Below are 15,828 nucleotides of genomic sequence, written 5' to 3' on the forward strand. Positions count from 1 at the left end.
CTACGATGAAATTAGAGTAAAGGCTTCTAAACAAAAAACATTAATGTGCATTGGTAGAAAAATCTGAAGACCAGTGCAAACATAATGGATGGTACATACCACAGTGCAGCGATGTGTCAAGAATGAACGCGGACTCGCGGAAGTCCCAGTCCTCTCTTGCCCATTTGATAATCGCGCCTTTTGAACAGTCTTGAGAAAGTTTTAGTTGGGCCTTTTCCCACATTCTAAACATATAGAGCTCGCCAATCAGTCCCGGGGTACCAGGTGAGTTCATGCCGGACGTCTGGGAGCAACCCAACGATAGGTTTCCTCCTCCCCGCAACGTGGAGCGGCTGTTCAATTGTTTCAATTTCGCTGGTGCCCCATTGATAAAGACAGTCATGTTTTTGTTTTCGTGCTCCCATTGTATGCACGTGTAGTACCAGGTGGCAACATTGAGCTTCTCTTGAACCATAATTTGCTCGCCAAACATCCAAACTATCAAACTGCTGCTGTCTCCTGCTAGTCCCAACTCATAGCCCTCAGAGGAATTAGAGTCGTGAGGTGGCACTTTGTAGGTGAACGCAGTCCACGGCTTGAACGAGGAGGACAAATTTAGGTAAACGCATACTAAGAAATCGTCAAGGTGAGGCAAAGTTCTTTTCAGTGTCACTGTCTCCTGGCAAGGGGCATTGAACACAGCTTTGTATTCTCCAAGGAACTGGGCCCACACTAAAGAAATAAAAGACATACATTTGTTATCATTTGTGAAGCTTTTTTCCATAGAACCACCAAGTGCGCTCTTATAAACTTTCTTTATGAAATGTTTAACTTCGAAATAAATGCTTACTCAATGAAATCTCAATCTCACTTTCTTCTCGCGTGCTATTCCAAAATCTGTTTATTATATCACTTTGACCACAGTCCGGACTTCACCTGTTGAGGTTCAGAGTAGCAGGACCAAAATAATGTTTCTAATGACCCACACCTAGCAATAGGTCTGCCTACAACACACAAAAGTAGCCAATTTGAGTTTGCAATGCCTTGTTCAATTTTTAAGTCACGCTTGGAGAGATCCGGTCGACAATATATCCATTGGTCTTTCACTCTTGAAATTCACCACACTCTTACGACCTGCCTTTCAGCCATTATATCTTGGATGGCTTCTCATTTACTCAATCTGAATGCCAGGAAGACGGAGCCCTTATTCTTCCCTGCCAACAATCTCTCCCATCACCCCCACCACTATATTTCCTTTCCTACCTCTACTCTTTATATTTCTTCTATAGCACGCAATCTTGGTCTTTACTTGGACTCCAATCTTTCTTTTGCTCACCGCATTTCTCTCACGTCTCGCTCCTGCCGCTTCCATCTCTATAATTTCGCAAAGTTCGTTCCTCCCTTACTTGCCACGCTACTAAACTTATTTCTTCTCCCATTTTTTCTCGACTTTCCTACTGCTCCGTCACGCTCTTTGTCCTCCCATGCTCTTGCCTTGCCCCTCTAAAAATCAATCCATCATTCCTCTGTTGGTCTCTTCTGTCTTCTTTGCTATCGTGACTATTTCACTATCACTTGCCTCGCTTGGCTGGCTACCTTTCCACTCCTAATTTAAATTAGTCTTTAAATCTCTATGGGCTGGCTCCTGACTATCTTGCTGCACTCTTGTCTTTCTACACTCCCTCTCATCCTCTGTGCTCTTCCTGTCTTTTTAGGCTAAATGTTCCCCGTGCCCCCTGTGCCCAGTCCTGTTTCCAATCCTTTCAGCTTCTTGCCCCTCTTCATTGGAACGTTCTCCCTCTTTCTCTCCGGTCTATCACAGTTTACTCTTTCTTTCGTGTCTCTCTGAAAACTCATCTCCTCCACTGCCCCCGATTGCTCGCTACCAGAATTGATGTTTGACATGTACCATTGATCACTATTTTCTGTACCATTTGATTTTAACTTTGTGCAGCGCTTTGGATCAAGGTGCTATATAAAATACAATAAAAATACAAATACAAATACATTCATGTCATTATTCAATATTTCAAATTTAGGGCCTCATTATAAATGTGCTGGTCCACAAATAAGATGCCGGTAACAACGTGTAGCGGCACCTTTCCAAAATGGCAAACTACAAGTCTGCTGGTAGGGGCTGTGAACTACCGGCAGGTCTGATGTGCCAGTAGTTCAGGCCCCTACTGGCAGTTAATTGCTGCAATCACAGGCACCGGTATTACAGGTGCCTGTGATTGCGGCAACCTATTCCCAGGAATGGGGAGTTACCGGCATCTCCGCCAGCCCTTATATCCCGGCAACACCGTGATATTGGGCGGCGGAGATGGTACGGTAATCCCCCGGAATTACCGACGGGATACCAGGGGATTATAATGAGCCCCATAATCTCAGGTTTATTCCAGAACGTTTTGGTTTTCAAACTGATTTCTTCAGATGGACTGTTAGGGAAGAAACAGTGTAAGAAGGGGCTCACTGCCCGAAAGCAATAGACCACATTAAAGCCTTTCTTTGCGTGATTTATGATTACTTCATCACAACAAAGCGACTCCGCCTTCAATTCGTTTCTGCTCGTTGCTGTGTGAGGGATGCAGTTTTCCGCTGGGGAATGGAAATTGCGTCTAAAATACTAAATGAGACAAAAACACAGACTAAGGGCTCCAATTTACGGAATGTTTGCTCTGCAAAAATACGCTATGTATCACTCTGTGAATTAGACCCGGTTCAACGTTTGTTGGCAGTGCAAAGTCACTTTGCACAACGCTAAACGTTCCATGAATTAGGCTATAAATGCTTCAGAAATATTCAATACGATCGCCAAACAGTGCATGATATTCACATGTAGGTAATTTATCATCAGTGATAATAATTGTCATTTTTGATTTAGCTCTCCGGTACATTATTCCTGAAAGGACTGATTTGCAGCACAATTACCGAGTAGGGAACAGAAGTCAAAACGAGGTCATGGGAACATATTCTAAAGGAATCCAAATATTTTCCCGGAATATTGTGACAGTTGCAGAAACCTAAATGGAAAAATACAGTGTCTAACGGCCGACTAGGACGATCCCTGGAGGTCATGGATTGGAATTTTCCACTGTGGAAGATCAGAAGGCCAACATGAAACCACTAATCGGAAAGAGCGTCATGAATTTATAACCGCCATATACCTCTGTGGAATGAAATTGGAAACCAGGCAATATTACCTTGCGTTTGCAAAATACGCAGGATTGGCCACATTTATAGTTCAATTAAGTGGTCTTGTATAGCACCTGTCAGTCATTTTGGTTTGCCTTGCTGTGCATGGCTCTGTAAGAAATGAGTGGGGGTATTTAGTGGGATGGTGGGAGAGACATATGTGTGCAGCTCGGAAGTACTGGAGTCATGCGTGCAGATCTGCTTTCTATGGGTTTAGTGGGCACAATGGAGAGTGGGGAGAATTTAAGTTTATCCTACAGCAGGTTGGGTCTTGTTAGCTGCTGATGTGGGGGAGTGTGCTAGAACTAAATAGGAGGATTTAGTTATAGCTCAATTAGGTGCAGGGTCGAACGGCTACGCCTGTGGGGGATTTGTGAGTGTAGTGTAAGGTGGTAAGAGATCTTAGAGGGGAGCTTGTTAGTCAAGAGTAAGGGAGAGTAGGCCTTTAAAAGGCAAAACAACTGGTGTGTCTGGGCAATCACGCATGGCCGCCCAAGTCGAGGCAGAGTAAATGATGTTACCATTCGGCAGGCCAGGAGAGGAGCAGCTCCCGCCCCCACGCCTGCTCCTCTCCCCCACAAGCGCAGAGACATGCAGTCTGTCACACAATGCCGAGGAAGGGTGAGGTGCGAACATGCGCCTCGCTCTTCCTCCAAACAACAAAGGTGCTAGGCACCTACGGAAAACCAACATGCACACAGGGCCCAGGTTCAAAGACCTGCCCCCTCCTCAGGGGGCCAGACATGTCAGCTATCCGGCCGGGGGCTGGCGCACAGCCCCCACTACTATACACATCAAAGACCCAGGGCTTCCCTGGGTCTGATAAATAAGAGCAGAATGCTCTAAGAAAACACAATCTGTTTGTGGACCCTGAACGGGGACCCAAACTGACAGGAGGTTTGCTGTTCACTCAGCGTCTTCCACACTTTGCTTATTTAGCAATCTTTAAAAGTTCACTGCTTACACAGCGTCTTTTCTGCCCCCTTTGAACATCGTCCTGTTCAGAAACTGTCAACTACAGGCGAGCGGCGAGAAACCGCGCTGAAACAGAGGGAACCCCGGGGAGAACGCGGTAGAAGCAGGATCCAAGGCCGGCACAAACGAGTGCGGAGGAAAAACAGACAAAGGGCACAGATGCAGACATCCGTGTCTTTTTCAGCTTTGCAGACATAAAAGACATGGGTCCCAAGCAAAAGTCACGGGAACCTCCAGCACCGGCACAGAAACCGAAATCACCCCACTTGCTTGCAGCCATGGAAGCAGCGGAGCACTACGGCTGGCCCTGGGTCTGAGAAAATATGTACGGCTTACCAAAAGAAGGGGTCCCCATACCAACCGGGCATGAGGATGAGACGACACCGGCAAAGAAAAGGAAGTCTGCAGAAGGCAATGGAAAAGGTGACAAAAAACTGTCTAAATTGTACGAGAACATGAGTGAGATGCAGCAATTATTGTTAGAAATTAGGCGCAAACAAACACATCCCACAGCCGAGTCCAGGCAGGCAGAACCCATCTTACCACTAGTACCAGACATCACAGTTACCACCCTCCCACCAACAACAGCTATAGCACCACCATTGCCAGCAACATCAATAGCATAGGTGCCAACAACACCAACATCAGCCGTCACAGTTGTAACTATGCCAACAACAACAGCGCCTGACACAACGGGTGCTTTAAAAGCATGGTCAGTCCCCAATACAAATACCCCAGGACTGTCAGGTGCAAGCAACAACCCCCACCGGACTTGGTAATGATTAGCAGTTCCCAATTAGATCAAAAACTTAAATCTTTTCAAGCAGAAATATTGAACAGATACAAAAGGTGTTAAGCATGGAACATTGACCAAACAATCAAAGAAGCCATATCGGCGAAGGAGTTCATCGAGATTTTTTCACTGATAGAAGCCCAACGCAAAGGGACAGAATTGGGACAACTGGCTACAGACTTTCGCCATTTTGGCAACTATCTATGAAGAAAAATTCCCCCACGATGGCAGAAAAATATGGACATCCGTGGACAAAATCAGAGAAGTTAAAGTTGCTCAAAAAGGGAAAACCTGGCTAGAATACTACATTAGATTCAGGAAAAGCATGTTAGAGAGGCCATCAATAGAATGGGACGAGGTACAGAATGACTTATACATGTTAAACGTAGAGCCTCCTTCAGAAGAAGAGACTGTGCAGTTAACCCACAAAAATAACAAAAACTCACAGGGCCCCAGACCCTCTGACAATGAACCACAAAAAGGGGAGCAGCCCTTTCGGAAGAACCAGCCATGGGGGGATAAATCTAATACCCACAGGCAGAACAAAAACCATTCTCAGAAAGCCAACACACCTTGTAAAAAATGTGGGAGAACCCAGTGCACATGGGGAAAAGAATGCTGGTACAAGCACACGTGCACAAACTGCAACGGTGACCGACTGCTCACCCACCAATCCAGACAATTTTAGAGAGGCTCTCATGAATTACCCAGACAGAGAAACCAGTGAAACAATCCGGCAAGGTTTCACCCAGCGTTTTGTCATCCCCTTCAAGGGCAGCGGGTCCCTGAATGTCCCAAACAACCTAAAGTCAGCCAGGGACAACCCACAAATGGTCGAAAGCAAAATTGAGAAGGAATTACTACTGGGCAAAATCTAGGGACCTTGGGACCGCATGCCCCTCAATGATTACATAATATCACCACTAGGTCTGGTCCCCAAAAAAGAACCTGGGAAAAAAGAAGGTTAATTCATCATCTATCCTATCCCAAAGGCTGATCACTAAACTATGGCATTCTGCACACGGAATCAGCGGTATCGTACACGCACTTTCAAGAAGCATTAAGACTCATACAGGAATGCGGCACAAACACCCTGATGGCCAAACTGGACATCGAATCCGCTTTCAGATTGCTGCCCGTTTACCCAGACTCACAGCAATGGCTAGGTTTCACTTTCAATAATAAATTCTACGTAGACAGGCGCCTCCCCATGGGATGCGCAGTATCTTGTGCCCTATTTGAACAATTCAGTTCCTTTTTTCAATGGGCCTTTCAAAGACAGAGACCAGGGTCCAGGGTAGTACACTACCTCGACGATTTCATGGTAATGGGTCCGGCAAACTCTGAAGAATGCAGCAGAGCCCTGGCAATGTTGGAAGAAATGGCAGCGCAATGGGGCATCCCCCTGTCAGCCGAAAAAACGACAAAACCAGCCACCAACATAATTTTTCTAGGCATTGAAATAGACTCAGCGAAAGGGCTATGCAAAATTCCAGAAACAAAAATAGCAGAACTCTTGGAATAAATACAAAGCTTGACAACAAAAGACAAAAAGGCACAGTGAAAGAAATCCAATCACTAGCGGGAAGCCTTAACTTCGCAGCCCAAATTATCCCTCAAGGGAGGGTATTCTCCAGAAGTCTGGTCTAAAAATCAAATCTTACACCAAACCCCACCTACACATCCGACTAGGCGCAGAGGTGAAACAAGATCTAGAAATTTGGGAACATTTCCTTAAAGATTCTAACGGGACAACACTTTGTCGCACGCCATTGAACACTTCGACAAAAAGGGTCCTTTTCACCGATGCAGCCGGGAGCAGGGGTTCTGGAGCCATACTTGAAGCAGAATGGGTGGCAGGACACTGGCCCATAGCATGGCAAGCTGCAGGATGGACAAGAAACATCACCCTCCTAGAAATATTTCCCATCTGGCTTACTTTAGACATCTGGGGCAGGCAGCTAGCGAACTCGGAACTCTTGGACTTGTGCGACAACATGGCCGTGGTAGGCTCCATAAACAAAAGATCCACTAAATGCCCTTTAGTGCTGAAAGTCCTGCGAACCATTACAGCGGTCACACTACAAGAAAACATTGTGGTGAAAGCTAAGCACGTTGCCGGAGCAGAAAATAATATTGCAGATGCTTTATCTCGCTTTCAGTGGCCAAGATTCCAGGAGCTAGCGCCGCACGCCCAGGAACAGATGACGCCAATATCAGCAGATTGCTGGGCAATAATGGGAAATCAAAAATAATGGCACCAACGCCAGCGCCAAAGTGCAAGGACCGGGGTGCTCAAAAAGAACCAAGCACCTCAAAAACGGGTGCCAACAAAATAACGGCATCAATGCTTGCGGCAAAGAGCAATGGCCGGGTTGCCCATCAAGAATCAGGCACCTCCAAAACGGGTGCCAACAAAATAAGGGCATCACCGCCGGCACCAAAGAGCAATGACCGGGGTGCTCAACAAACAGCAGGTACCTCAAAAATGGGGGCCTCAAATATGTTGGCATCAACGCCAGCGCCAAAGAGCAATGGCCGGGGTGCTCAAGAAACAGGCACCTCAGAAACGGGTGCCAACAAAATACCGACATCAACGCCAGCGCCAGAGAGCCTAGGTCGGGATGTCCAACGTGATACAGGCGCCTTTAAGACGGATGCCAACAACTCGCTGCCAATAGAAAATAAGAACCCTGGCCCAGGTTTTTTAATAGAGATGGCAGAGAAAGCCCTGGCAAGCACTACAGCAGCTAAGTACAGTAAGTGTTTGCAAACAGTATTTAGAGCCACAGGTTTAAACCATGTCGAGTTAATAACGATTAAAGACATAGAAATATTCTTAAAATGGGCGCACGAGCAGGGCTTTAAAAGAGACTGGGCTGAAAGACACCTAGTGACAATCTCATATTTCTCAAAATTACGGGGTGACTCAGACCCCACTCAGAACACCCTCATTTCCTACGCCATGAAAATATGGGCCAGAGTGGAAGGGCCCTAGGTAGACACCCGCCGCCCCCTTGATTTCAACAAACTGGTAAAAATAGCAGACCAGTTAGAAAGCATATGCTGGCACCCTTATGAGATCATATTATTCAAAACAGCATTTTTTCTGGCCTATTTTGGGGCTTTTCGGGTGGGAGAGCTTATCGCCTCCAGCACCAAGGCCACAAACGGTTTAGGTGTTATGGAGGTCAGGGTCAGACAAGACAGCGTCAACATAGAAATCCAACAGTCAAAAACTGGGGACAAAAGAATCATTAATATTCGTTGTATCGACGATGCAACAAACTGCCCAGTATGCATCACCAACCACTATTACGCACAAAGGCCCAAGGTTGGGGGGAGGTTCCTGATCCACAGGGATGCCTTGGCACTAAGCCGCTACCAATTTAAAGGGGTACTGATGAAAGCAATCAGCACCGCAGGGTGGGATCCCAAGGACTTTTGGCACCCATTCCTTCAGAATAGGTGCAGCCACCTCAGCATGGCAAGGAGGCCTGGTTCCATTACAACTAAAAAACATATGGGGATGGAAGTCAGATTGCTACAAAAGATACTTCAGACCACAGCTAATACAGCCATCCCCACCTTTTCTCTTCCTTCCCCCCCAACCCCCTGCAGAACCTACAGGCGCCGGGAAGACCTTGCTCAAATCAGCATGGATTGTCGGCCACTCATTCCTTTTAAGAACAGGCCAATGGGCGGAAGAAACCAAAGAAGGTCCGCCTTTTTAGAAACACCATCGCTTCATGGTGGGGCTACAGGGGCTTATGGTGGACCGACATCCACGAAACATTAGCAGAGCTGGTCGCATACAGAGACCCGCCCAAATTCCCTCATAATACATTTAGAGGGCAATGACCTGGTGAAATCAGGAAGGAGAAACCTATTCAAGGAAATCTGCTCCTCATTGGCAGGCATTTCCCACAACTGGAGGGAAACGGAAATATATTTTTCGGCCATTCTTCCCAGAAAGAAATGGCTGGGGGCCCACTGTTACAAAGTCGTAGACATTGCTAGAAGAAAACTCAACAGGGGATTAGAGAAATTCTGTACAGCGAGAGGGCTGGGTTTCATAAAACACCCGGCCATTACCCTGGGTGACCTGGATCTTTTTCACAAGGACGGCACCCCCCTATCAATCCAAGGCATGAAACATTTCTTTCGAGAAATCACGACAACTCCCGCATCTAGAGGCTGTTATGAGGAGATACTTTGGGGGGAACACGGCCAGCCGGTAACCTGCCCGTGTGTGGCGGCACGGGCCAGAGGGGGTAACCTCTGGACCCGGTGTCCAAAAGTATGATATTATTATATGTGATTATTTGTGTATCTGCATAACCATATCTGTACAATAAAATCCTATGGCCTTTTATTGCCAACACTTGACAAAATGTTGTGAGACAAATCATTTCGGTGAGGGTCGGGGTTCGGCCCACAGTATGCATGCCTGTGGGTTCATCAGTTATGGGCAATGACGCAGTGCCGCCCAAGTCGAGGCAGAGTAAATGTTACCCTTCGCAGGCCAGGAGAGGGGCAGCTCCCGCCCCCACGCCTGCTCCTTTCCCCCACAAGCGCAGAGACACGCAGTATCTGTCGCACAATGCCGAGGAAGGGTGAGGTGTGAACATGCGCCTCGCCCTTCCTCCAAACAACAAGGTGCTAAGCACCTACGGAAAACCAACAGGCACACAGGGCCCAGGTTCAAAGACCTGCCCCCTCCTCAGGGGGCCAGAAATGTCGGCTATCCGGCCGTGGGGTGGCGCACAGCCCCCACTACTATACACATCAAAGACCCAGGGCTTCCCTGGGTCTGATAAGAGCAGAATGCTCTAAGAAAACACTGTTTGTGGACCCTGAACATGGACCCAAACTGACAGGAGGTTCGCTGTTCACTCAGCGTCTTCCACACTTTGCTTCTTTACCACAAAACCCTCCCACCCTACAAATAAGGGAGAAAAACAAAGGAAAAGAAGTACAGGGCACTGTACGGTGTCCACAACGAGTTGTGGGACATGAGAAGGCGGCACGGGCCAGAGGGGGTAACCTCGGGACCCGGTGCCCAAAAATATGATATGATATGTGATTATTTGTGTATCTGCATAACCATATCTCTACAATAAAATCCTACGGCCTTTTATTGCCAACACTTGACAAAATGTTGTGAGACAAATCATTTCGGGTGAGGGTCGGCCCAGAGTATGCATGCATATGGGTTTATCAGTCACTACCTGCACTCCCACCACTGGCCTCTTGAAGGTAGGTCTCATTTCATTTTCTAGCATTGCCACTCTGTCAATCTATCTCGCTCTCCCTCTAAAAGAAACCATGCAAAAGGGACTTGTGGGTTGGCAGATGTGCTATTTTATCTAAGTTACAACAGACCTGTGTGCACCTGTTATTTGCATTGAAAGGTTTTTGAATGGATGACACCTTGCCAAGTTCAGAAACAATCCAAAGATGCAAACATTATTATGATGACACTGGATGCCATCGCTTTAAATTAGATGGTCACGGATGTACAAAATCGTTTTATGTATTTCATTACATGTAGTAGTTTTTGCATGCGTTTTGTTACCATTTAAAATTTACAGCATTTAGGGTATCAAACAGTATAGTATGTTCATGGTTTCAATATGTACTTACACAGTAATGGCCTCCGTGGACCCTAGAGCCCTTTTTTTGTAAACTTGTATTTCTGGAGGTAAGATTAGAATCATGTGTCACCGCTTGGGTTGATATGGTGAAGCAGCCCTATTAATACACTTCTTTAACATGGGATCCAACAGAACCAATGGTATGCAGTGATTATATCGAATACAAAAACTACAAATGTAAAAAAATAACGAATGAAAAAACAACTAATACCAAAATAACTCCTTCTGGAAAATAACGAAAAATGGGGTTGTGAGAGGGAATAGTGGTTTTGGGGGTTGGGGGGGGAAGCATTATTAAAAAAGGGGGGGGGTTGGGGGAACACCCATAAAACAAAAAAGAAATTAGTTATTTTGGAATTCGTTTTTGATTCATTATTTTTTCATTAGTTATCATTTAATTCTTTTTTTTGCCTTGAAAAAAGACAATGTGATGGAAGACAGTTAATGCAATTGGTGATCAGTCACGAGGCATATTGACCAAGACGACAACGTTTATGATACAATTTGCTTTGAAGCACTAGGGTTGGTGTGGCAAGAGTGCAGCAATTAGCCCCTGTCCAATGAGAGCATTGTGAAATTTAGTGGAAGACCTGTCGAATTCCCTTGGTACTAAAGTACTGGCGACTGGTTGGGAGATGCTATTGTTACTCTTTTTTTGGCACCCAAATATGTGGAGCAAAAGAGGACTGGGAGGCGCTCTGATCAGGCCGATCGGAACCTAAATATCAGCATTAAAAATAGGGTGCCATGTGGGAAACTTGCTGACCTTCCATTGGTATGGAAGTAAAAGGGCCAAAGGAAGGACTTGGTACAAGCTCCGAATGGGGACACTCGTCTCAGTACTTAAAGCTTCTAGCTAAAATAAATAAAAAAAACACAGGTGGAAACTCTTAGAAACACCCCATGTACCACGGTGCTGAATATAAAAAGAGGAACATGTGGGCATCATGTTGCGATGGTCTGTCCAATATACCACAAACAAAAACTGGAGAGAAGTGGAGACTTAATATATCTTCCCTGTGCAGCCAAGGACTCTTGCCATAGGAGTATTGCCCCTCCTTGATAGCTTGGCACTGACAAAGGTGGCACCAATACCATTCCTAAATGGGAAACTAGACAGAGGTCCTAAAAGTCACCCTCAATACCAGCTAGCTGTTGCCTAAAGAGACTCTGTGAAAGCCCCTTAGATGGTTAGCCTTTAGGCACAGTAGCAAATTCAACAAAAAGAAAGTCCTTCTTTTGGGTAAATACACTAGCCTATTCCTAGAAGGAACAGGCAGACTTCTTCATTACCTACCAAGTACGAGAGGTCTCTAATTGTCAATCAGCCTGCGTCACATCTAGATAGAATTGGGAATGTCAGCATATGCCGCACTTAGTAGGAATCCTAAACGTAGCCTGCGTCGCATCTAGATAGAACTGTGAATGTTAGCATGTGCACACAGAGGGAACTCCTAAGCTTAGCATGCGCCACATCTAGATAGAATTGTAAATATCAGCATATGCCGCCCTTAGTTGGAATCCTCATCGTAGCCTGCGTCGCATCTAGATAGAACTGTGAATGTTAGCATGTGCACACATAGAGGGAACTCCTAAAGCTTAACATGCGCCACAATAGATATAATTGTAAATGTCAGCATATGCCGCCCTTAGTTGGAATCCTCATCGTAGCCTGCGTCGCATCTAGATAGAGATGTTATTCAATGATTGATGTACGACTCTCCTGCCAAGCCTAGACCAAGCCTGCAATCATGATCAATAACCAATCCACTAACAATTTCACTCCTCTGCAAACACCACTCAAACCAAACACAACCACAAGCCTTAAACGCAGCACACCACACACACTTCACTACACTGCAACAACAAAACAAACCACACAGAATTGCACAACAGCACACGGCGACTACCAACCAAAAAACACCCCAAGCTCAGCCAATGGACCCACTGGGCTGAGGCTGCCAACAGCACATCACTGCTATCTTGCACTTTTCCAGCTCATTCCCACTAACTTACCCCCCTCTCCCTTTTTCAGAGCCGCCAGAGCGCCAGGGGACCACTCCGGAGGTGATAGTGCGCGGTACAAATATCCTTTAACATTAACTCAGTGCAATAAATCAGGGCCCTTTCCCAGTGCTGGGGACTAAATATGAGGTTACTGGAATGAGGGTACAGTGAAAACATATGACAGAAGTTCTGCGATTGGACTCTGCCCCGGGTTCCGCTAACAAATATGGAAACGCAGTAAGAGAATAACCCAGTGACCCGGAACAGACAGGCTCCTGTATACACGATGGGGCACTTAAAATACCTGTGCACAGGCTGTAAAAAGAGTTTAAAAAAATCCAAGTAAAATCCTACATAGTCTATCAAGTCTTGAATTAAACCAGATCCGTTACATCTGTGGTCCTGTCTGTTAAGGAATAGTAGGAGCGGCGAGGGGCGTAGCTCATAGCCTGACCTAACACATTATCCCCAGGACACATTCTGTGGCTAAGGCATAGGACTGAAGAAGCGCGCCTTTAAAATGAGTAAAGGGTGAGGGCACCGGCTTCCAGCTAGTGCACTTTTTGGCAGAGGCGTTGCTAAGGTAGGGGTCTTAGGGAGATATAGCCCCGGGTCTTTTGGTTGTAGCCCCGGATAGAATCTCAGTCTACAACCAAAAGGCTAGCTAGCCCTGTGTCCCGATAATCCAGATATTAGTGTAGCCCCGGATCTTTTCCAGACCTGTCAACACCCCTCCTTTTAGGATATAGGTTTTTCATGTGCTCATTCTGCCCCTCTGGACTTTAATCGAACTCCAGCACTCTGCAATTGCCAGACCCACAAACAACGGCTGCAGTGCTCTGCAAAGCAAGCATCTGTTTGACTCGAAAGAGACCTGTGGACCTATAAAACCTTTTTACAGTTTACCATGCAAATCAAAACAGACAATAAATCTAACGCACTCATTCAGCCATGTTGGACGTTGCCATTTTGCATATTGAATGGTTATTACTTTCAAGTGGGCAGCTCTGCGCCAATTAAGAGCAGATTTTGCCAGACACGAACATGCTCCATTAGATTGCCTTTTCTGTTTGCTTTTCTATCGGGTTGCTTGGTTCATGCAATGTGACTCTTCCGGGAGCTCCCCGGGCATTTTAAGATCAGGGATTACGGTGACGACGCTGCAACTCTAGCGGAAAGTGACCTCTGCAGGCTGCAAACGCAGGGCAACACAATCCAGGCTGGGCACACTGCACAGACGGGGTAGTGTGCATTTTTGGAGAGGAGAAGAGAGTGAAACGGAGAGGGGAAACTAATCTTATTCCTTTGGCATTTCCCCTAAATCAATTGGCACCGTCATTTGAAATAAGAAACTTAACATTTGCAAATGGTAGGAAGTGATCTTTTTGAGCAAGGTCATTCATATTATTGTGTGCCCTGGAATAGAAGAAGGGCAGCAAAAGGGACTACCATGTCCACGGCTGGGGGCAGGCCAAGATAACACGTTGCAGGAGGGCGAGCAAACTCCGGGGAACAGATTACAGAAACTTTGCCCCGGTGCAAGTGCAAAATTTCACGGTATTAGCACTAGGGCAAAGTTTGCCCCATTTTTTAAAACTCTGGGACAGTAGAAAACGATTGCACCATGACAAGTGCAGTTTGGCAGGGTATAAGCTCCAGGGCAAAAACTGCCATAGGGCAAAAAAGATACATTTTCACGGCATTACTGCAACAGGGCAAAGTTTGACGTAGTGCCAATATGGAATGGTATTAGAACTTAGGCAAACTTTGCCCTAGTGAAAAAACACATCGGAAATGTATCTTTTTTGCAATATGGCAATTGTTGCCCTGGTGCGTGTACCATGCCAAACTGCACTTGTCCTGGTGCAATAGTTTTCTAATATGTTGCAGTGTTTTTAAAAAGAGGGCAAACTTTGCTCTACTGCTAATACCGTGCGAACTTTGCCCTTGCACCAGTGCAGAGTCTCTGTAATCCGGCCCTCAGTCCTTATGCAGCCCTTTACCATGTACGTGTACTGCACAGCAGTAAACAGTGTCTGTTATAGAGTTAACTGAACAGTGCCCTTTTAATGTATCAAGCCAGACACAGGAAGGAACCACCTGGCGGGAGGGACATGTGGAAGGAAAGGGGAGGTGATGGAGAGAAGCGGGCAGTAGGAGAAAGAGTAAGCAGGTGGAAGGAGGTGAGAAATAAAGGAGAGTTTAAATCTAGGCCTTCTGTGTGGTTTCCAATTATTCCTTGATCCCAAGGAGTCCGGAAACAACGGTGCCCGTAAGCTTACCGGCATCGCTGTTTCCGGACCAGGAAACTACTAGTCTGCCACGGTAGCCTAATAACGTTAATAACAGTGCTGGTACTTCCATGGTCCAATTTACCGGTACCTGACTTTCCAGAACAACGGGGTTGTAATAACCTGGTGTTTCTGGCAAGTCAAGCACCATTAAATCATTACGGCTCCGACGGCAACCTGCCGGTATTACCGGCACGGTTACTGCCGGACTCGCAATGAGCCCCAGTGTCAAGTTATCTACGTCTCGGGAGTATAGCTCAGGGGCAACGCGCTCACCTTGGAAGCAAGACGCTGAACAACGCAGATTCGACCCCTGGGTCTGCGCTTCGAAACCTCTGGTTATTAAGCACGTTATAAATAACCATTTACAAAAATGTAGTATATAACTACTACCAAAGGAGTCCACCCTATGGTGAAATCCACGCATTCTGGAAGAAATATCAGCATCAGAACAGGGTAATGGCGCAGTCCAAGATAAGGCCATCAACTGCAGTCTGTTGGCGTTATCCCCTCCCCTTCCTTTAAGAGCGTGACTCTCTGCATGGCTCAGGTAACAAGGAATTTAAAACGTGCATTGGGGACAGAAGAATATCGTATGTGAAAATGGACATAGATCTGTCTCCAGTGGATGACATCCATGATGGTGCTAGATAATGGCTGTCATGTTCCATCCCTTTCTGAGATTTCACACGAGGAACACATGATCGCAAGTACTTTAAGCTTAAACACATGTGCTCCAAGCAGGGCAGGGGGCCCCGGGTGTTGCAGTGTTCTAGAACGGTAGCTTTGGGTGGCAAGCACACTGCAGGGAGGGAAGTCAGAAAGGGGGTTTCATGACAGAGGGAAAACACAAAGAAGTTGACATGAGTGTGAAGATGGCAACGAAAAGGAAAGAAATTCAAGAACTCATTAGTTCCCAATTTCAAGTACA

The 15,828-nt window shown here is 46.2% G+C and overlaps 1 protein-coding gene across 14 annotated transcripts in view; it reads right to left on the reverse strand.

Moving 5' to 3' along the window:
* Positions 1-15,828, reverse strand: part of ADGRG2 (adhesion G protein-coupled receptor G2) — an 835,692-nt gene that overhangs the window by 645,259 nt on the left and 174,605 nt on the right. For 13 of the 14 annotated variants that reach the window (XM_069636968.1, XM_069636965.1, XM_069636961.1 and 10 more), the window contains one exon: positions 100-711. The exons of the other annotated variant lie outside the window; for it this stretch is intronic. In XM_069636968.1, the coding sequence (XP_069493069.1) occupies positions 100-711 (612 nt within the window). The remainder of the gene's footprint in view (positions 1-99; positions 712-15,828) is intronic. 14 annotated transcript variants of the gene reach the window in all.

Source organism: Ambystoma mexicanum, chromosome 7p, assembly GCF_040938575.1.
Source record: "Ambystoma mexicanum isolate Mex_15411 chromosome 7p, UKY_AmexF1_1, whole genome shotgun sequence".
Taxonomy (NCBI): Eukaryota; Metazoa; Chordata; class Amphibia; order Caudata; family Ambystomatidae; genus Ambystoma; species Ambystoma mexicanum.